The sequence below is a fragment of the Sitodiplosis mosellana genome, unplaced genomic scaffold (genome assembly GCF_009176505.1).
Source record: "Sitodiplosis mosellana isolate CC-2019 unplaced genomic scaffold, AAFC_SMos_1.0 Smas_scaffold_6226, whole genome shotgun sequence".
Lineage (NCBI taxonomy): Eukaryota > Metazoa > Arthropoda > Insecta > Diptera > Cecidomyiidae > Sitodiplosis > Sitodiplosis mosellana.
The window spans coordinates 18,298,788-18,319,898 of record NW_022601467.1 but is presented as its reverse complement, the minus strand read 5'-3'; the positions used below and the strand labels follow the sequence as shown (position 1 = coordinate 18,319,898).

General features: G+C 36.6%; 5 protein-coding genes across 10 annotated transcripts; 1 reads left to right on the top strand and 4 right to left on the bottom strand.

Moving 5' to 3' along the window:
* Positions 1–66: 66 nt before the first annotated feature.
* LOC129579162 (double-strand break repair protein MRE11-like) lies at positions 67–3,036 on the bottom strand. The gene is made up of 9 exons (XM_055468882.1): positions 2,708–3,036; positions 2,398–2,521; positions 2,167–2,315; positions 1,498–2,099; positions 1,244–1,414; positions 1,072–1,176; positions 842–1,014; positions 369–774; positions 67–308 (listed from the first exon to the last, which is right to left on the bottom strand). The coding sequence occupies exons 1-9, from the start codon at positions 2,811–2,813 to the stop codon at positions 210–212; spliced, it is 1,935 nt and encodes a 644-aa protein (XP_055324857.1). The 5' UTR covers positions 2,814–3,036; the 3' UTR covers positions 67–209.
* Positions 3,030–8,430, bottom strand: LOC129579163 (double-strand break repair protein MRE11-like). 2 transcript variants are annotated; one of them, XM_055468883.1, is made up of 11 exons: positions 6,814–7,124; positions 5,848–6,715; positions 5,432–5,585; positions 5,209–5,332; positions 4,990–5,138; positions 4,326–4,921; positions 4,081–4,254; positions 3,915–3,989; positions 3,687–3,844; positions 3,295–3,596; positions 3,030–3,212 (listed from the first exon to the last, which is right to left on the bottom strand). In XM_055468883.1, exons 3-10 carry the CDS (start codon positions 5,544–5,546, stop codon positions 3,314–3,316), a joined length of 1,674 nt encoding a protein of 557 aa, XP_055324858.1. In that variant the 5' UTR covers positions 5,547–5,585; positions 5,848–6,715; positions 6,814–7,124; the 3' UTR covers positions 3,030–3,212; positions 3,295–3,313. The 2 variants fall into 2 exon arrangements, with proteins under 2 accessions (XP_055324858.1, XP_055324859.1); XM_055468884.1 differs by having other exon boundaries at positions 3,030–3,596; positions 5,432–5,755; positions 6,814–8,430.
* A 521-nt stretch (positions 8,431–8,951) lies between these two features.
* LOC129579160 (probable tRNA N6-adenosine threonylcarbamoyltransferase) lies at positions 8,952–10,587 on the bottom strand. Its single transcript, XM_055468880.1, has 3 exons — positions 10,080–10,587; positions 9,343–10,007; positions 8,952–9,258 (listed from the first exon to the last, which is right to left on the bottom strand). The coding sequence occupies exons 1-3, from the start codon at positions 10,192–10,194 to the stop codon at positions 9,016–9,018; spliced, it is 1,023 nt and encodes a 340-aa protein (XP_055324855.1). The 5' UTR covers positions 10,195–10,587; the 3' UTR covers positions 8,952–9,015.
* On the top strand, positions 10,356–11,312 carry LOC129579161 (28S ribosomal protein S34, mitochondrial). The gene is made up of 2 exons (XM_055468881.1): positions 10,356–10,699; positions 10,781–11,312. The coding sequence occupies exons 1-2, from the start codon at positions 10,463–10,465 to the stop codon at positions 11,165–11,167; spliced, it is 624 nt and encodes a 207-aa protein (XP_055324856.1). The 5' UTR covers positions 10,356–10,462; the 3' UTR covers positions 11,168–11,312.
* A 15-nt stretch (positions 11,313–11,327) lies between these two features.
* Positions 11,328–21,097, bottom strand: LOC129579159 (ceramide transfer protein). 5 transcript variants are annotated; one of them, XM_055468874.1, is made up of 10 exons: positions 20,231–21,097; positions 20,077–20,137; positions 19,703–19,992; positions 19,552–19,630; positions 19,322–19,470; positions 19,140–19,200; positions 13,252–13,368; positions 12,489–12,843; positions 12,009–12,350; positions 11,328–11,925 (listed from the first exon to the last, which is right to left on the bottom strand). In XM_055468874.1, exons 1-10 carry the CDS (start codon positions 20,413–20,415, stop codon positions 11,798–11,800), a joined length of 1,767 nt encoding a protein of 588 aa, XP_055324849.1. In that variant the 5' UTR covers positions 20,416–21,097; the 3' UTR covers positions 11,328–11,797. The 5 variants fall into 5 exon arrangements, with proteins under 5 accessions (XP_055324849.1, XP_055324851.1, XP_055324852.1 ...); XM_055468876.1 differs by lacking the exons at positions 19,140–19,200; positions 19,322–19,470; positions 19,552–19,630; ... (1 more) ...; positions 20,077–20,137; positions 20,231–21,097 and adding exons at positions 14,689–14,857; positions 16,877–17,105; XM_055468877.1 differs by lacking the exons at positions 19,140–19,200; positions 19,322–19,470; positions 19,552–19,630; ... (1 more) ...; positions 20,077–20,137; positions 20,231–21,097 and adding exons at positions 14,689–14,857; positions 14,949–15,381.
* Positions 21,098–21,111: the final 14 nt, after the last annotated feature.

Genomic DNA, 21,111 nt, shown 5'->3' with positions numbered 1-21,111 from the left:
CACATTTTTGCCGGTATGTAAGCGTTAAGTATTAACTGTTAAGTATGCACACTTGGATGAAAACAATTTTATTTATTTGAAATATATCGAAAATAAATGATTTTTATTACAATGGCAATTTGTATAAATAAAATATAAAAATCTAGATCAAATATATATAAGAATAAAATATCAAAATTGCAATTTGCGTCTGACTATTTTTGAGGTATTTAATCCGAATCTTCTTCGTCATAAACAATTTGTTTCTTTGAACGCGTACTTTTGCGCGGATTCGATAGGTTGGCTGATGATTGTTTACTTTGTTTGGTCTGAAAAGAGTAGATTGAATATGAGCATAAGCACCAGTCATTGTGCACATAGTTTCTCACCGAAGCATTGAAGCCGTTGCTTGTGGATGGCTCAGGTGATGCACAATGGTTTCCACGAGTTGCACCTCTTCCCCTGCCTCTACCTCTGCCTTTTGATTGTCCCTTTACTGGTTCTTTTGCTGTGGCTTGTGCTCTTCCCCTTCCTCTGCCTCTACCTCTTCCTGATGTTCCACGTACAGCCTTTTGTTTGTCTCTTGCATTGGGTGGATTTTCGTCGTCATTCGACTGATTTTCATCACTTTCGCTCAAATTCAAATGTCGACTGGCCAGCTGTTCCTGTATCTCTCTGAATAATTGATCACCGGTTGATTGTTGATGGTATTCACTTAGCGCTTCGATGATATCAGCTTCATCAGCCTCCGGCATCTTTTCACACAAAAAATCCATGGCTCTATTGATTGTTGCGCTGGTTTGAAACGAGATTTTCAATCAATGCCCATTCTTTTCGGAACCGAGAAAATGTTTTAATTTACGTCATAGTTCTTTCGACAGCATCTTCATCGCTCTTCTTCTTCCCCAGTTGGCGGCACATGTCCGACAGGGCGTTTGGAAATAAGACTTTGAGTCGTCCAAAATTGCTTGGATCATTGAAATACCGGTCAAGAGTGTCTTGCAAACGATAATCATTTTCTTCGTCACTTGCATTCTACAAATGAATTTTGATGCTTGAAAAAAAAACGAAAGAGAATTTAATCATATAAACCTGGTTGAATGCATTGTTCATGGCATCTTCATCAATAGACCCTCTTTCTCTTTTCACTCGACTCCAATAACGATTCATTGATATCATTTCAAATGGATTTGCCACCTGTTGAACGCCATCGATGATTTTAGTTTGGTTTTAACACAAAATGCATAGAAAACTCATCATTTACCCGTTGAATATATCGTTGGCCAAAACGAATTTTGTTGATGGCATTATCTTCGTTTTGATATGAAACTCGTAGATGAATCAAGGGTAGCTTAGGTTGTGTTGCATTATTGGTTTGTTTACCTTTAGCTTGCTTAATCAATTCGTTGATGTTTCTATCTAATAATTCGTCAATCTGAAGATGGATAATGTCAATTTAATTGACTCAATTATGAAAATTATTGTGATTTTTTTTTTTTGGAATCAACTTTAACAAACCTTTGTTTTAGCCTCACCCACATTCCAATCCAATTCGTCACCATAGTCTTGCAAATTGATACTCTTATAGACAAACGGTCGCACCGTTTCCAATTTAACTGGTTGACACATGAATTTATTTTCACTCACATAAAGTATAGCAATTTGCTTCTCAACGGATTCGCCTTCTGACATTGATGTTACAACCGTAGAACCCGGCTGTGACACGTAGAACCTCTCATGCATGTCTATATTGATGGGTTCTGGTTGAATTCTGCATTCCGACTCACCGCCCCAAAGGACAAAATCCAAGGAGCTGGGTAGACTTTGTTGTGGTATAAAATTTTTGCGACCTCGATCGATACGATTTTGATTTAACACTATTATATTGAACCAATTCCCAGATGTTTCATCAGGCTCATGCAATATCAACTTCATGTTGTGAATCAAACTCTCCAGTCGGAAGTCATCAATGTGGCCGAGGCCGTATAAAGCCACTTGTGTCGTTCCTTTTCTCAATAATATCGGATGAATATTCACCTCTTCTACACTCACATTTTTTCCAAAATAATTTAATAGTCCCGAAGTTTGTAGCACATCCATTGAGCTCAATCCACAATAACCTTTTGAAAAATATTGAGAAAAATGATGAAATACTGCACGGCTTTTCTACGTAATTTGCATTATTACCACTTGGATCGTCAAGTTTCCCATGAATGGAAAAAATTGGAATGGACACATTTATATTGGGATTATCAAAATTCAATTCGTGTTCACTGAGTGCCTCAAAACCAATTGGTGCATCACCCAAAGCATATTCTTTCAATAGTTCCATGCATCTGAATCATTTAATATGTAAATTAATCAATTGGGTTAATTATTTATTTTGTTCGAAAATGTTTAAATATTTATGGATTGTACTTGTGTAACGTCTCTTTCGATGGATCTGTTGTGTGGAATAAATTTCCACCAAGCAATATAAAATCGACTCTTTCTGCCTGGGCATAACGCAAAATTTCATGGAATGTATTGAAACTGTCGTTACCTATAAAATAAAATAAAATGGAAAATTGAAAAAAAAAAATTCATTAATTTTAGACATAAATCGATGTTGATTGAATATCATAGAATATTATTCAATTGCTTGAAATATACCGCAGCAAATTTTATTCGATTTAAAATTCAGCTGATCATATTTGTCACATTTGAATAAACCTAGAAAAATTCTTACCGACAAATTCGTCATTTTCTTTATATCCCAGATGAATATCAGATGCCAGAAGAATTTTGAAGCAATTCTCTGGATCAACAGCACTTGATTCTTCTGTTGACGACATTTTTTCTGAATTTCACAACATTGTTCAATTCAGTATCCGTCAGTAAACAAAATTGAACGATTTGTTTATTTACCAATTTGACAAGTTTAAGTTTAAGTTTTTCGTCGCTGCGTAATTAAGTATTACCAAGTACAAAAATTGTTTCCATTCAAATCGATTGATTTTTTTTCTCGTATGTTGAGTAATATATTGAACAATGAGCGAAATTCTTTAAAATTATGTTTAAACAAATTGTTTTATTTTAAAATTGGATTTAAATGGATTTGGATATGATAATTATCAAATGAATATTCAAATCTTGGCAAATTTGCCGAAATGACTTCGGGTAGGGCGATTTCAATTTGAATTGGAAATTTGCTGCGATTCGGCAAAAAATGTGAGAAATGTTAATAAAATGTTCTGTAAAATATGTCGAAACATATGAAAAATACAAAAATATGAAAAATAGTTCAATATTCATTTTCACTTAGCTGCCATTTACATTGAATCATTAATATGAATTAGTCTTTCTTAAACATATCTTTTATGCTTGGCTGTCCAGTTGGAACGTTTATCCGAGTTGTAGCTCTTGGTCTTTTTTGGCCAGCAACGTAAAAAGGAGTTGATTGATTGTATCCATAGCTTGTCGATTGATTGCTATTACCCACATTTCTTATGCCCGTTTCAATTTCCCTGAGCACTTGATCATCTGTGTCACGAAATTTGGCCAATTCACGATCAATATTGGCTTTGTCTTTTGGCATAGTGTCTTTCAGGAAATCGCAAGCCCTAGCTAACGAATTACTGGAATTGTTACAAAAAAAATTGCATTATTAGTCAAATGTAGGATAAATACATCTTAGCCATATGTAAATAACAATTATGTATGTGTACTTGATCATATTTCTTGCGTTTTCATCGGCACTTAGTTGCAAAGCCAACACTTCACGCACTTTAGTGAGAAGTTCGGGAGTGAAAATCTCAAATTCATTCGTTGAGTTTTCGAAACAATGTTTCATATAATCTTGTAAGCTAACATCATCGTTAGGGTCCTGGGGAAGAAAAGAATTGACTGTCAATTTTGTCTTTAATAAGTAAAACATGCCCAATGCCCATACATACCCTGTTCGATATACCTTCGCCTCTTCGATCAGTCAAACTAGATGTCATTTTAATTATGGTCGATGGATTCGCAACCTGCCGTGTGTTCATTTGTCAGTTAATTATCGTATCTCTAATTTTTACAAGATGGAAATAGGGATATGGACAAAGAAAAATGATCATTTACCCGTTGATTATACTGTTGTCCGAATCGAATTTCACTCGTAATTCTATGCTTCTCATGTTGATATAAAATTCGTAGCCGAATCAGTGGTTCTTTCGGTTGGGCTTCATTCGCGGTCTCCTTCGATTTTGCCTCCTCAATCATTTGTTCGATATTCTCACGGATTAGCTCTTTGACCTAGAAAAATAAACGAATAAAAATGAATTTTTCCAATCGTTTCATTTGTAAAATAATCTTTCTACACAAACCTTCGTCTTGTCATCGCAACCGTCGTCTGTGTTCAACCTCAATTCATATTTTCGCAAATCAATGGATCTGAAAACCATTGGCCGAACCGTTTCTAGTTTGATTGGCTTGTATTCAAACGTGTTATTCGATATTTCGAGTAATCCGATGTTTTTTCGTTTCGATTCTCCCTCTGTCAATGATGTTGCAACTGATGAGCCCAGTTGTAATAGGGAGAATGCATTTTCACCATTTTGCTTTGGCTTCCAACAATAATCATGTTCATGCCCCCAAAAGACAAAATCCATGAAATCTGGCAAATATTCTTCTTTGATAAAATTGTCGGCCCCTCGATAAGCACGATTCTGGTGCAAGGTCAGTAGGTTAAAGAATTGTCCCTCGTCATCGTCTGGCTTATCAACAGTCACCTTTCCCTCGTGAAGCAATTTGACCAGTCGTTTGTCAGGAATGTGGCTCAATCCATACAACGCCAATTTCTGTGTTCCTTTGCTCATCAGAATCGGCTTCATATGCACTTCATTCAAATTCGTATACTTCCCAAAATAGTTGACATATTTCAATGTATGCAACAAATCCATTGCACTCTTACCGCGACGACCTTCAGAATTTGAGAAACATGCACATATTATTGATTGTTCAATGCGACAAAAATGTCCTACCATTTACCATTTGAATCATCATGATTTCCATTGATGGAAAAAATTGGCATAGCAATATTGACATTGGGATCGTTGTAATTGACTTCGTAGTCGTCTGAAATGTTGAATCCAATCTTGGCATCACCAAATATATACTTCTTCAGAAGCCTCGTGCATCTAGAATTTTGAACATTTTGATAAATTTCCCAAACTTTTTATACCAAATGAAATGGGTTACGAAACTTACTCGATATACGTTTCTTTGGACGGATTTGCTTTGTCAAACAAATCACCGCCGAGCAAAATGAAATCCACGTGTTCCTCTTGGCCACGCTTTAAAATCTCTTCGAATGTGATAAAACTATCATGACCTAAACCAAATGAGAACACATTTTTAGCCATTGCGGTCACGATGAGACCAACGTTTGTTTACACTTTGAATGATCCAAAATATTCGTGTTTTACGTTACCAATGATATCGCATTTCTCTTTGTATCCCAGATGGATATCGGTTGCCAGTAGAATTTTAAAACGATTTTTCGGATCAGAGTCCATCACGCTGCTAGTTCCTTGTGTCGATGCCATCGTTTTGAATTTCACAATGTGATTCAATGCATTTTTGCACTATAAACAAAAAACACTTTTTTCAGACATGCACTTGTCAGTTGAGTGTGCTTAAGTACACCGGCAAGAAAAACAACTTTACACTCAAGTCCATTGAATTGAATTTAACTGAAATTTATTTATTTACGTTCGATTTTTCTTCTTTGTTCACATTTTATCAAAATATTTATCTAAATCACATGGAAATTTTTCGTCGAATTTTATAAAAATGAAATGAAAATGGAATTTGAAATGATACAATATTCGTTTATGAATTACTCACAGAATCTGATTTGTTTGTCTGAGCGACCAGAATAGGATTCAGATCTGTTGAATTTGGTTAACTTGATACGTTGTCCTCCCCTTTGATTGTCGTTGTCCAACAGAATGACTGTCTGGCTGCTAAATCAATTTTGGTGTTGGTTGTCCGAACAAAGAACCGGTGAGCTTGTCACTGGGCAACCATTGCGACCCGTTGATGCACCAAACAGGTATTTCGGTATGACCATTCTGTTGAAATTCTTCGCTTCATCCATGTTACATCTTGGCGGTGTTTTTGGCTGTGACACTTGTTGTTGTTTTGCCATTTGGGATGCTCTGCGTCGATAACTGAAGACATCCATTGTATCGTCTAATCTCGGCACTTTGCAATCGAAGCTGGATTCATTCAATAGCTCAATCGATTGATTCCAGATACAATCAACTGTTTCGACCGCTGATATATCCAAAAAGTGTTTGAGCTTCGGTGGATATTCGATAACAACCGATTCACACATTGAAACCGTTGGTTCGGCCAATGTTTCGGGTGGATTGCATTCGATTGAACCACGTCGATAGTTACAAATGTCTAATGTGTCTTCCAAATCGATCAATTGACTGGTATACAATGTATACATTGAATCATTAAAGAATGCATTCCAACCCGTTGTGACATCAACATTTACCCTGTTCACGTTGAACTTTTCAACGATGCGATAATTGCAAACATCCATTGTGTCATCCAATTGTGTTTTATAATTTTCCGACGAATACATCGACCAATCATCCTCAGACCAATTCACTTTGCGGATAAAACTATCGCCAACCGTCTGGTCTTTGATATCAAAACCACTGGTCGATGTGTTTTCAAAACTTTCCATCGAATCTTCTAACTGAAAATTAAACACGAAAATGACAAATTAACGCTCAACCAATTCATCGATTAATAAAACAATAATACAATTTTCGCAAATTTGCCACTTTTTCTTACCTTTATTGACATTTTTACAACGTTTTTTTTTCTTCAAACAATTGTCGGTAGTCAGTCGGAGTGTGATGTTCACAGCGCACAGCCAAATATACACTGACTCGAATAACGGTTTGTGCTGTCAAATTGATCGGGCGCCAATACAAATTTATGCATACTTTCAAACAACAGCGCCATTGGTTTAAAACAAACGATTTATTACTTGCAAATGTTGTACATTTTGCGCCAATTTTAAATATGTTATGATTGAAAATGTTTTACGCTCTTTTTAATTGGAAAAATTTCTCTAAAATCACAATCTTTTGCATTCTCTTGATAAAGTCTCTAGACATTTTGAATGAATCTTACTTATGCTATCATACTTTTCATAGAATTTAATGTTTAAATTGGAATCACATGCGATATTTATCACTTTAAGTTAACTCGCAATGAGATCAATGAAAAACGAACGATTTCAGGCTTATTCTCTGAGTGTTTGTTCCACGGAGATGGTGCGCTTGATTCGTGACTTCGACTTCGACTTTTTTGCCATTTCTTCTATGAGTTGTCTGCGTTTGGCGATGCTGTATGGCGTGGGCGAATTGCATCCCAAAGAAATGAGATGGTTCTCGATGTCTTTCACAGTTGAAATGTTGTTGGCGGTGTCTGTGTGGTCGCTGTTGATTTTTAGACCTTTGTTTTCCGTTGGAACATGAACAATTTCGGGCGATGATTGCATGGCGACACCGTTACAACCTTGTGTGTTAACCTTGGTGGCGGCTCCTTGTTGCAACAGCTCCGCAAAGTACACTTGCATCAGTTGTCGCTTTCTAGCCATTTTAGTGGGTGATGGTGATTTGGCACCGCACACAGCCAGACGATAGTTTACTCGTTCTAACGTATCGTTCAAATTATCTGGCTCAACGAGATTTTCAAAATCAATTGCATGCATTTGATTCAGTGAACTGGTCACTGGGCTTCTGGTCATGTTGGATATTGGCGACAATTCGCAGCTCAGCTCATGCGGATCCAGTTTATATGAGCTCGTTGGCGTCGATGGCTGTTGCCGATGTCCGTTCGATGTGACGCGCGGCGGTGTTCGGCCACGTCGATAGTGATACAACGAATCGGAAGCTTGAAGCGGTGAATCATGACCCGAACCATATACACTGGTGTCAATTGTTGCAATGTCAGGTAAACTGAATGAATGATAAGATTCGTTTACTTTTTCATCGTACGACTGGAACAATGAGCTTGATTGACCCGAATAGTAAGCACTGGTTTCACACTCGGGCAAGCTAACCAATGATGTGTTTTTCGATCGACAAAATGAAATTGCACGCAGATCGCAGCAAATATCTTTGATGTCAATGACTTGTTCATCGTACGATTTCCAGATCGGTTGCGGTGCATTGGACACTTGTGTGCTTTTCCATTCCATGTCTGGCAAAGGTATGTTTGATTGCTCAAGAGAACCGTCGGACGAGCTAAGCAATGTTTTGTTCAACGATGTATCCAATGGCATATCGTTGAGCAGAATTCTTGGTCGCTTCATTGGTGCTGCGCACAATTTTTCCATGCGAACGATAGTGTCATCGGATTGTTTGTCGATGCGACTTTCATTGAAGCAATATTGACGTTCTGCAATCTGAAACAATTCACACCAATTTTAGATAAAATGTCGGCAAAATGTAATTATTTTCGTTTTTTTTTTCATTAGAAAATACTTTACTTTGGGCGGATTTTGCCACATTTTTCACAATTTTGTGAAATGAACAAATTCGGTTTGATAGATTGAGACAATACACGACGCTTGCAAAAAAAAACACGACGCACACGCTGTGTACAATGGTTCAAGTTTGAATAACGGACCGCTGTTTTCGTGCTCTGTTGCTGTGTTGAAGTCTCTCTGTGATGCTACAAACTCGAAACGACGAAACACTCAAACTGAGTGAGTGCGAATTTCGAATAACTGCTCTGCTACCTATTTCGAATCACATCGCTTTTCGAAGTGCGCCAATTCAAATGTCAACTGATTTTTCTTTGTTGAATGACAGAACGGGTTTTCTTGCGAATTTTGAATTCAAGTTTTCAAATCAAATAAATCAGAGCTAAGAAGACTAAGAACAAATTATTTGCAGTTTATTCAAGAAAATCACACATTTTTCCAAATGAAACTCTTTTTATTATATTTTCATTTTAAAATGAAACTTTATAGGTATTCCATCAGTCGTCTCTCCATGTAACTTCGACTTCGTCTGTTCGATATCTTTGTGTGATTGTAGCGTCATTCCAATTCATTCTGGTGCCTGACCCGTACATTTCGGCACCGGCATGAGCAATCATAACGCCGTTGTCGATGCAAAATCGTTCATCGGTGGCAAACAGTTTGGCTCCACGTTCTTCGCACATGATGCCCATCATCTCTTGCAAACGCTCATTACAGCCAACACCGCCGACAATTAGTACCTGACGGAATGGAAATAAAAGTTGTTGCAAATGTAAATAAATTATGCATGATGATTCAATCGAAATGTTTAGCTAAAAACTCACTTCTTCTGAGCCACAATGTGCCATGGCTCGTTCTGTGATCTCGACGAGCATTGCGAATACTGTTTCTTGCAGTGAAAAGCACAAGTCTTCGTCTGTGTAGTGTGGTTTGGTGTCTGGTTTGGCATTTTGAGTCTTAACGACTTTTTCAATATGAGATAAAAGCCCTGAGAAACTGACGTCCATTCCTTTCACTGAATATGGCAATGTTAAGAATTTTTTGCCCCTTTTCGCCAATTGCTCGATATTGTATCCGGGCGATGGATCATTTGATAGTTTGATTATGCGTGCAAAACGATCCAAGCAATTGCCGACGGCAATATCAATTGTTTCGCCGAAGATTCGGTAGCGTTTCAAAGAGTAGGCGATCACTTGTGTGTTTCCACCGCTGACATACAAAACCGTTGGATTGTTGGCTTTGGTGATGAGACGTCCCATTTCGATGTGACCGATGCAATGATTCACTCCCAGCAATGGTTTGTTCCAAATCTGTGCAATGGTCCGAGCAACAATGGCCACTGTAAGCAGCGGTGGTGCCATACCGGGTCCCTTTGTGAAGCATACCACATCAATGTTGGATGATTGAATGCCAGACTCTTCCAATGCTTCTTTCAGAATTTGAAGGATGACCTGTCGATGGTGCTGAGCGGTTTCGCGTGGCAAAAACCCTACAAGAATTCAACACATTATCTAGACACTAGAGTGATGCAATTGCCGTAGCGAATCATTCAATCATTTACCTTCTCCAGGCGGTGTAATATACGTTCTTCTCACATTTGCTATGACCTCGCCATCGCGTGTAATGCCAACACCAATCTTATTGGCACTGCCTTCAAATCCAATTGATACAACCATTGCCGATGTTCTTTTTTTTTTTTAAACAATTCATTCCAATCGAATCATTAATTTGAACTGTCAAGCACATGATTGTCGTGCGTCTTGAGTACATGCCGCAAAAGTCAAAGTACCGAATGTGCTTTGAGTATGTGTCAAAATCGCATAGACCCATTGACATAGGTAAAAGTGAGCCTAACCTCAAAATTAGTGGAAAAAAAAAGTTTGTTTGAAGGGCAGTGAATTTTTTTTTCATAAACATTTGGTTTTCTGTGTGAGCAACCGCACAATGACAACGACCCTCAAGTATGTGGGTAAGCCAACAAGCCTCGTTGGAAAAACATTGTGGGAGATTCTTGGGAATCTAAAAGATTTCGGTGTCGGTCGAATTATTGTACGAAATTCACAGACAACCAGATACAAAGAGCCATGTTTCATGCGAGTGCTTGAGGTTAAAGCTCAACCCAATGAAGTGCCACCAAAGTTTAAAATATTTCGACCACCAAATGATCTCCGTGACAAAGACGTAAGTGTTGCAAACATTGCGCATAATTTCGAAAATTTGCTCATGACATTTTTCATTGATGAAATACCCGTTTCATTCCAGCGACCACGACAAGTGTATGCTCTATGCGAAGTTGTTTTTCGTGGTGTTAAAATGGAAACTCTACAATTACTGCAGGGGGAATCGTCTGTGCCCGATTTCCAATTGATACCAAAACATTTGGAAAAGAATTACAAATTTACAAAAACTGAAGCGCAGCGGAAAGAAGAGAACATTTTACCAAGATATTTGGAGTTTCCACCGTTTCTCAAAGACATTCTCGTCAAAAACGGTGTTAAAGAGCCAAAATTGAAAACAGTCGACAATCCGGCCATTAAATCGCTATACCGTGTAGCTAAAGAAGGCGAAGAACCAACCAGAAAATTTGAGAGCGGATTCGACGCAACAAAATGCCCAAAATTATACGAAGGAATCAATTATGATATTTAGTTAGCTTGGAGCTTAACGTTGACCTCCAAACATAGAATTAGATCATGTAATGTTTTTATCGAAAAACACTGTTGAAAATCACAAAAAAAACACAGTTAATTACCAAAACGAGAAAAATAAAGAGAAAAAAATCGAAATAGATAGAAAAAAACTGATGGCATTTGCATTTTTTCAATCAACCGATCGCTTTAATGAGAAATAAAATACACAATTCAAATAGGTTCATTCTGCTTACAAATCTAACAAAGTAGGAAAGAGACCGTTTTGACGACTCGTCTTTGCGAGTATATATTGATTTCATTCGTTTTAATTTTTTTTTTTTCATCTTCCATTTCTTCTTTCTTCTACGCAGAGAATTTTCATCGATTATAATACTTATGAAACTAGAATTTTCTTATTTAACTAATGTAAAGTAAAATGTATCCGGTGAATGTAGATTTGTGTCTCTCTGTGTGTTTTATGATGTTTTCAACGTTAATGCGTAATTGTCAAAGAAAAATAGAGTCCGTTAAATTGGGATTGTGCTGCTTCTTGACAAATTACACCCATCGCTTTTCTCTGACCGAATATTCTGTAAATTTTTTTTCTTCTTTTGAATCGTTTGTCATTGAAGATCGCATGGGTTTCGGTTCAGTGTAGAATTGGTTTATTTTTACATTGTTCAACGACATAGTCAGTAAAACGTTTCAAAAACTTTGGGTATTCTCGTTTGTACACAGCTCGTAGCACTGAAGCTGGTGCCCATCCACCGGGATTTACTGTAAAAATGCGAAACGAATACAATTATTTTCATATTTTATAAAAATGAACGTGTTCAAACGAGAAAACAATGATGTCTCACCTTCGGAGCAATAGGTGATTTTGCATGTGAGGTCGTTGCGCGTTGGTTTGACACCCTTGGCAATGACCGCTGGATCGATGTAAGTTTGACAATACATAATGACTGTTAAGAAAATTCGAACACATTTGCCCGTATTGGCTGGATATGAGTCCAAGTCGATTGAATGATTGCACACCAACCATTCGTCATGGGCCGTTTTATCTTCATGATCTGTTACCTTCCGCATATGTGACCAAAACAGTGCATCACGTTGACTAGCTGGCCAAATTCGTTTATGTGTTTGCAAAAAGACTATTGTGTCGGGGGAGATTTTTTCAAGTATAGCCATATCATCCAATGTTGCTGCAATGAAAATGTACATATGGTTTAGTTATCATTTTTGTTCAAGTCGAAGAAAAAAATGTGTGTCATCAAAATGTATGGTTTTCCAATACAATTTGAATAACATATAATCGAATTCAAAAGTGTGTTTCAACCTACTTTCCCAGTCGTTGCGATATTCTGGCATGAAGAAGTAATGACACATTTCACGAGCACTCACACCCTTAACGATATGACACGCTTTCAGTGGATCAACAACCATACCATCAATCTCTTGTTCGCGCCGATACATTTTCATTTCTCCTTCATCCGCAAATAATTGCCAACCATTCCCACCTTCACCGACCCCTTGTCTAGCATATCGCAACTGTTCTTTACATATATCATCGATTTGAGGCCACAGACGATGCACTTTAGCCGCATTCCCCGTACCAAATTCGTCATCTTCTTTTTCTGTTGCTTGGTCATCATTTTGATCCGGTATCAATATTGAGCTAGTCGTACTGCTTTGCGACTGTATCATCAACGAAATAGCAAGAAAAAAATCGCCACGAAACAAGGGAAAAAAAGAGAGAGAAGAAAATAAACAATTAGCGATTAGGTGATAACATCATATCAAATGGGATCATCGAAACGAATTTAATGTGATTAACATAAAAGATGTGAGTCGATCAAAATCCATAATTATGCGTAATGTTCATATGTGTATTTGACACACAATTTCCTACTTTTTTCCTCTAAAATCTATTGCTGACATAATATGTTATCGATTTTCGATTTACAACCATATTACCGTTGCAATAAGATTCTAAATGTAGATTTAGAGTACCATGTACTAATTGAATTATGATTATTTATATAAAACGAAAAAAAAGAATAAATTTAAACCGTGCAACCATTTGAAAATAGATCGTTTGTTTACCTGTTGGGATTGCAACTTAAGACGCACTCGTAATTGTCTGTCTTCTTCGATTTTGTCCAGGCCAGTTTCGACTGCATCGAAAAATTCATCTTCTGGAAGCGTTGAATGTGGCCCTTCCTGAAACAAAAAACACCAAAGAAATTCACATCAAAATTACTTCAAGTCTACGTTTAGTCATTCTCCTATGTTAATATTCATCATTTTTATTTTACATAGACGCAATTTTCAAATGGCATTTGGATGGAAAAGTGTGTTTTGCAAATGTTCTTTCTGCCTGACAATAGTACTAATTTGAAATGATATTAAACACACTCGACTCGCAGGCTCCAACTATCAATTGACACGACCGACATTCACATTACACAAAACAGAACAGAAAAAAAGATATGAACGAGGGAGAGAGAAGCATGAAAAAAAATATATTCTCATCGTTTATAGCGGATGTCATGCCGAAATGTACAGTACAGGCCAAAAAAACCGGAACGGTTGAAATATTAGTTTTCGGTTGATTTTATTGTTTTTTCTTAGCAAATAGATATACTTATAGAAATATTTGGACAATTCCAATCCAATTCTATACCTGGCCATTGGATCTAACTCTTCGTTACACCGTTGGAAAGTTCTTGAAAAGTAGATGTAATTTTTGGTATAAAATATCAAAATTGACCGGCATTTGTTCCGGTTTTTTTGGCCTGTACTGTACATACATTGAGATGGGCGATAAAATTAATTTGTACACAAAAAAAACATGTGGAAGAAATACAAAAACCGTACATTGGACATACGGATCATCTCCTTCAAAATAAATCAGTTTTGTTATTGTTATTTGAATTTGTGTTTTTGTTTTCATATTTTGGTTTTTTTTCCTGCAAAAAATTCGTTGCTTATGTGATGACTATGTGATTAATTATTAATCGTATTAATTGGTCTTGATTTGATTTGCTTCAATTTCATTGTTCCATATCATATTTGATCGAATCACAATCTCACTACCGCATACATTCGTTCAATTCATTCAGAATCAGTTGTGTTTTGCTTTTGCTTTGTTGCTCCTGCTGTTATTGTTGTTTATTTTATTTCTGTATGTGAATCACAGAATTTCCTCTTCGATTTTGTTTTCGAACAGTGCACGCTGTTGTTTATTGCATGCATTCATGTGTGCGAACGATATTGATGTACCGATTCAAATGAATAAATAATATCAATAAACTCCGTTCTAATGGCAGTGACAGAATGTGATTCATTATTTACATTTTAAAAAAATGTATGCTGGATTGACAATGCAGCCATACGGACGTATGAATCATCATACATCGCCTGATCTTATTGTAGAGTGTGAGACGAACGACACACACACAGAGAGAGAACGAAAACAAAAATCTCTTGCTCTGCATAATTCATGCGTTCAAATACAACAGAAATAGTATATTGACTTACGAATCGATTTTTAAATCTTTTGATAGCTAAAGTTACTGATGACGGCATTTTTCTTTATATGTATATGTTCTCTATACAATTTTCCAATTTGTGTTGATTGCTTTCCTCGTGCTGTTGCTCGGTTGCTACTGCTGCTACTGCTGCTCACAAACTCACACACACTTGATATCTAATTAAATATTTGATGTACCTCAATAAATACAAACTTTAGGGCACAACATTTGTAAATTTAACACACATAAATGTGTGTGTTTGCGTACAATTTTTACGAAAATGCTTCACTCTAATTAATTTCTCTTTTTCGATGACAAACACACGAGGGAGCGAGCAAAAGGGAGGAACAACGAACAAAATTTGTGTAAGGCACGCACGTTAACAATTGTTACTACTTCGATTGCTTGGATTATGTTTTAACAGTGTCGCGTGGTCGTTGGAATGTGACCGAAACAATATCCTCAAAAAAAAAATATATATCACTTTCGTTATCCAATGCGATGGCAAATGGTAATATGAAATTTCATTGATTAAAAATTATTTTTTTCTTGTGGATAATTGTGTGTGTTTCGTACGAGTGTCGAAAACCGAACTTGGCACATCGACCGCCGAATTATGACTGTTTTCAATCAATCGAATGTACGAACTAGTCTATGTTGAGTGCTGACGGTGCCGCCACGGCTGTTGCTGCTTCTGCTAGCTGCTGTTCGCTTGCAATTGTATTGCCTCGAGCAAGAAAAAAAAATATGTAGTAGGTATCACAAACTATGCGGCATGGAAGGAATTATCAATTCACAATGAAGAACCAAACATTATTGTGCATATATATTGCACAGGCAACGTGCAATGTGACCTAACACACATACGTACCACTGTTACTCATACGAACAAGAGAAATAAGAAGAAGAAGAAATTTCAAACGGTTCCGAATCAAAACATAAAACCGATATCAAGTGGGAAAATGTGGCAATGACGACGACGATGCCATCGATACAATTAACGCGACGTATGTTTATGTTCAGTTCGTTTTGAATGATACTGTGCCGTACTAAGAATCAAATTCATCATCATCGCAGGTCTCTTCGATTTTTTTTTTCTCATTGTTTAGAAATTTACATACGTAAGCATATTAACGGTTGGCTTTCGGTTGTTACTTCTCCTACTTCTTCCATGCCACGATGATGTGAATTCGATGTGTTGTTGTTCGTTTTTTTCTCTATCTCTCTTTTGAAAGTGAATTTCATAATTCAAATAAAAATTTATGTTTGGCTCTTTGATGAGTGCTTTGTTTGTTCGTCTTCTTTGGGCCGCCATCAGCAGCAGCAACAGCAGAAGCAGCAGTAGCTGTAGCTGTTCATCGAAGTGTAATAATTAATTTTATGAATATGAATTATTCACATAGAATTTGCTTGTGTTACAGATGCTCCAACGTCAAGCACTTCAAAATATATGTTAATGATCGCTTGAACGCTGACGCGCGCGCGCGCTCACGTCATGCGAAGGTCATCCAATATGTATGGAATATCGTTATAATTTTGCAATAAATCCAACGAATAAATGCTCAAAACGGTACATTTCACGGGGCATTATATGCATGCATATCTATTGATTAATTTCACATTTGCATGCATACGACACGGTGGTCGGCCGATAAATACTCGCCACACTCACCAAACCTACAATGGTTACAGCATGTCAACATCGTTTGTACTGACCGAAAAACCAAAACACACCAGCCACCAGGCCATATATACCAAAGCAGTGAAAAAAAAATAGTTTACGATGCCATTTTAAAATACAAATCACTCGAATCGCTTAAAATGCATAACAATAAATCGCATTGAAACGTACAGCACAAATGTAATGGCTGTGCGTTTGTTGGAATGTGTGACATTGAAAACGAATTCGTGTCTTGCACTCATGACCGAGTAAATTTCGTACTCGTCATACACAATTGAAATTATTCAAATGAATGAATGTAATTTACGGGCTGCGATCTAACCAAAAACCATAGTTTTCAATCGATTGAAAAGAAATTGGCCATCAATTCCATCAAGTTTCATCAGCCATAATAACAGTTCCGCATTACATTGTATTCAATAGGTGGTGATGATGGTCTTCAATCGATAACATTTTTTATTATTTTCCGTTAATTGTTATAAAGCGGGCACCTTTATTCGTCGGCTTAACTTACTTCCACGTTTTTATTCTGCGTTTGTTGTTTACATTACTATATCATGGCCATTGTAACCCTCGTAGGTCACTGATAATAATTCTGTCTTGTCGCGTTGTCGAAAGTGAAATTTCGATGTATACCACAATTATAAGCACGAAACCGAACTTATTTCGGTTGCAAGTAAAAACGAAAATGGAGCGAGTTTGATGGAAAAATGTGTTCGAGAATTAAAAGTCCATGAAAATGTTCATTTTCACGTTTTCACAACGAATTTTACAAATGACACTGTTTTTTTTTTGTCGATGTCTACTGTGGGCAAAACCAAACAAAGAAAGTTTGATGAGCGAGAAAAAAATGAGCAGCAAAGACATTCAATGTCAAAGTGAATGTATTCATTCTATTGAAATGTTTGGATTATTTAGATATGGAAAATACGTGAGGAAAAGACCCGAGCACAGATTATAATGAAGCAGCATTACAAAATATCTTCGTTCAAACTTGATTTTGAAATGGTCAATTATGGTGTAAAAGAGGTACACCGTTGATCTACCCGCGATCATCATCATAAACACCAAACAAAAGCTTCGACGCATTAATTACACTTTTGCTTAACTGTTTTTTTACGCAATAATTTCGTTTTTTCCAAACGAATTTCTTAATATATTCTCGAAATTTCTCGACTGATATGAAAAGGTTTGTTGACGCCATACACCTTGGACGAGTTTTTTTTTTCTTCTATCTCACTTCTATCAATAGACACAATTCATTGACTAAATCATTGATCATTGACCCAGCGAAATGTTTTTACTTGTTTACCTGTTTGAATCGGAAAATAGATGCACAATCAACTAAGGTGCATACAAAGCGGTAAGCTCAACGACCTAAAAGACATAACAAAGACAATGTTTCTGACATTTATGTGTGTTGGTGTCATAAACAATTTCAATTTTTTGGAACTCTTTTGTTGGCTTAATCATTAGTCTTGACACACATCGCATACCGAAATGACACATTTTCTGAAGTCAATCTTATTTAGAACGATTTTTATCAGAAACTCACGTATGATGATGGTTTTCTTGGGCTGTAGAGACTCGGCTTGATGACAAACCAACTTGTCGAATGTTCCAATTGGAACGAAAATTTTCTGTACCTCGGACAAAGAATAAAAGGTTGCGTTGAATGACGCGCGAGCATGTTCATCATAACACAATGGGAAAAGACAAAAATCGAAGTAAATTTCTTTATTGCATAATTAATGCTATCGAATGATAAGAAATGTATATATATCACCAAACTGGCTGGTACTTTCCGATACCAATTGATAATATGTTATTGTATTATTCGTTATAGAACGAGTCTAGATTGATAGGGCAAAGGAACAGGTCACTTGTGCACAATTCACGTGTTTCAGAGCAGGTTTCGTTCCCTTATATTCGATCAATTGTCATTATCATTAAACAAGTGCTGGAACCTTTAAACGACGAATATTCGTGAACATGATTTTTAAATGAAGAAACTATAGATGAAACAAGTGTCGCAGGCAAATGAACAGCATTCCTAGAATGTGTGATTGAGAAATGACAAACACTCTAATGGTGACGTGCATATCACATCGAAACACAACAATTTGCATATCACATCGAAAAAGAGATTTATGTGAAATGTCGCGTATTTTTGTGACTCTCATCCATCGGTTATTCAATGTGATTGCACGCGTATGCAATCGTACACAAACTTCGTAATTTGAACTCAAGCAGTTCATAGTATCGTTTATTCGTTCGTCTCTCCCATTCGAAAGCATTATATGTGTGTTTGATGATTGTTTTGTCCTTGAGTCGGTTACTTTCGCAAAACACTCTCTCTCCCCCACCAGCGAACTCTCTCTCTCGCTCTCTCTCTCTCTCTCCATCTCTCGCTATCCCAAATGACCATTTTATGTGCACAATATTCACACATCATATCAATTCAAACAAATATGTTCATTCATTCCATTTGCTTCTTTCATTTTCATACGCACATCGATGCACTAATGATAACAATGCTCGAGACAACGTTCACTTCACAAAGCAAATATACGTATAACACAAGCACACATCAATTAAGATATATATGAATAGACATGATTCATGAACGTGATTCAACTTTTTGAATTGACTTTTAGACATGTATTTGGCGTCGAATTGTAGACTTTTTCAAAACTAGAGGGAGTATTGTCTCGTATTTATTGTTGCTGCTTTCGGTGTATTTACCAATTTAAAATGCATGTTCAACATGTACTCACTTCTGAATCAGGACCGAAAAATGCGGGACTCTTTGTTTTACTCAATTCATCTTTAAGTTTTCTACGGAATAAAAGAGAAAAAAACGATTTCAATGTGAGACAGAAGTGTGAGATAAGCGTAATGTATGAAGAGCTCTGATTAATCCATTTGCGGAAGTAATGAACAACTTATGATTACTTACTTGCATAATTCTTCGGATTGTCGTCGTCGTTCAATTTCCGTCTCCATTTTCTTCTTTAAATATTCTTCTCTTTGGTTTATTATGTCCAAACATTGATTTAATGTTGCCAAAATGGTTTGAGAGGTTGCCCGAAATGTGAGCGATTCGCCCTGTTTGATGAAAAAATTGACATTTTTGTTATCGAATTTATTATTCTCATTACACTTGCCGAAGGGCAATTGGTCACATACTTTTAAATCGATCGAATTCAAGTCACTCGGCAAATCGGAACTATTAGGCTTTCTTTTGCTAGCACAAACATCGTAATAACTGTGTGGACAAAATGACCAGTCATTTAGTTGGAAAACAATGACGTTGTTCCGAAAAATGTTCAATGCTTACCGTTGCAATGTATTGATTTGCCCTGATAAAATGTCTCTAAATGTTTCAATTTCGTTGATTTTCTCCTTTAGACCGCTATTACCTGAGTTTTGATTGAATATTATGGAATTTGATTGTAACGAAATCGTACTGCCATGACGCATCAATGCAGTCATATCAATGCCCACCGGCACTTTATACGATTGCAACACATCAACCCAGTGCGTTTTGTCTTCGAGAGTTTCGGCGCGTAGATACCACACACAATTATTTACAGACACATCGAAGCGGCATTCATCGAACTCATGGCTCTGGAAATTTTTCAATTTTAAACGAGGAAAAAATAAATCCTTAATGATTTTATCGTCGCATTGTGACATGGGAGGGCAACTTACTTTGATAGTGGCTTTATCCAGGCTGATAACTCCTCGGCATCCATAGTCACTTTCGAACTCACTGTGAATTGAAACGGACGTGAATAAGATTTATAAAGGAGTTTTTTTTTTCTCACTAGAGCTATAAATAACAAGCGGCGATCAAATCGTTTACCTTTTATAATAGGACAATGTGCCATCTTTCAGAACAATGAAACGTGGCTGCCATCCGTGAATATAGTTGGTCCATTTGCTGAGGTATCCTTTCAATTCGGGAACGGAATTATTTGAATTTGTATCATGATCGGAATCATCACTGGGTGTATTACTGTTATGTCTTAACAAATCATTTTCAGCCATTTTTACATGCACACAATGCCGATTAGCTATATATTTTTTTTATTATATGCACTAGCTATTAAAATATCGCTTGAGGTTGGTTGCTTGTTCGTTTTGTCGGTGCTGCTGCTGTTGTTGTTTTTGTTGTTGTTGTTGTTGTTGTTGTTGCTTGCGATAAATGTTCTATCCCAAATGAATGTTTTCGCTTCTTTGTTGAGTTGTGTAGATAAAATGGACAATTTACTAGACACACAGACCGAATCCCACCTACAATTCAGCATACAAATTCCTTTTGCAAATAACAATAATTGATATCTAGTTTATTTGTCTACTTCAATTATCGAACCAAAGCGAATGTCAAATGCACATTTATGAGTGTTCAAAATATTGTTTTTTTTAGCGTGATTTTAATTTGCGCGTTTCAAAATATCAGTCAACAATGGAATACATCGCATTGTCATGTCATTTCGTGCCGAACAAATTGAATCAACAGAAATGGAAGAGAAACCAATTGAACCAAAATGAAACTAAACAAACAAAATGTTCCTGTTTTTCGAAACAAAAATCTATTAAAACAAAAAGTATAATTAAATTTCTTTATCGACTGTCACAGCATTTAGAAAGACAACTCTATCGATGTGTACACACACACAAATCAATGGAAAACAATTTGACAGTTGGTTACGCGTTTGCGTATGTGTGTGTATGTTTGTTTGT

Coding starts and splice junctions, on each gene's coding strand:
- LOC129579162 (XM_055468882.1), bottom strand. CDS start 2,813: ATGTCGTCAACAGAAGAATCAAGTGCTGTTGATCCAGAGAATTGCTTC. Junction 2,522..2,707: donor AGAAAATGACGAATTTGTCG/GTAAGAATTTTT, acceptor TTTATTTTATAG/GTAACGACAGTTTCAATACA. Junction 1,015..1,071: donor TGAACAATGCATTCAACCAG/GTTTATATGATT, acceptor ATTCATTTGTAG/AATGCAAGTGACGAAGAAAA.
- LOC129579163 (XM_055468884.1), bottom strand. CDS start 5,546: ATGGCATCGACACAAGGAACTAGCAGCGTGATGGACTCTGATCCGAAA. Junction 5,333..5,431: donor AGAGAAATGCGATATCATTG/GTAACGTAAAAC, acceptor CATTTGGTTTAG/GTCATGATAGTTTTATCACA. Junction 3,990..4,080: donor GACAACAGTATAATCAACGG/GTAAATGATCAT, acceptor AACACACGGCAG/GTTGCGAATCCATCGACCAT.
- LOC129579160 (XM_055468880.1), bottom strand. CDS start 10,194: ATGGTTGTATCAATTGGATTTGAAGGCAGTGCCAATAAGATTGGTGTT. Junction 10,008..10,079: donor TATTACACCGCCTGGAGAAG/GTAAATGATTGA, acceptor GAATTCTTGTAG/GGTTTTTGCCACGCGAAACC. Junction 9,259..9,342: donor CACATTGTGGCTCAGAAGAA/GTGAGTTTTTAG, acceptor CCATTCCGTCAG/GTACTAATTGTCGGCGGTGT.
- LOC129579161 (XM_055468881.1), top strand. CDS start 10,463: ATGACAACGACCCTCAAGTATGTGGGTAAGCCAACAAGCCTCGTTGGA. Junction 10,700..10,780: donor ATGATCTCCGTGACAAAGAC/GTAAGTGTTGCA, acceptor GTTTCATTCCAG/CGACCACGACAAGTGTATGC.
- LOC129579159 (XM_055468874.1), bottom strand. CDS start 20,415: ATGGCTGAAAATGATTTGTTAAGACATAACAGTAATACACCCAGTGAT. Junction 19,471..19,551: donor TGAATTCGATCGATTTAAAA/GTATGTGACCAA, acceptor TTCATCAAACAG/GGCGAATCGCTCACATTTCG. Junction 11,926..12,008: donor AATCACCTATTGCTCCGAAG/GTGAGACATCAT, acceptor GCATTTTTACAG/TAAATCCCGGTGGATGGGCA.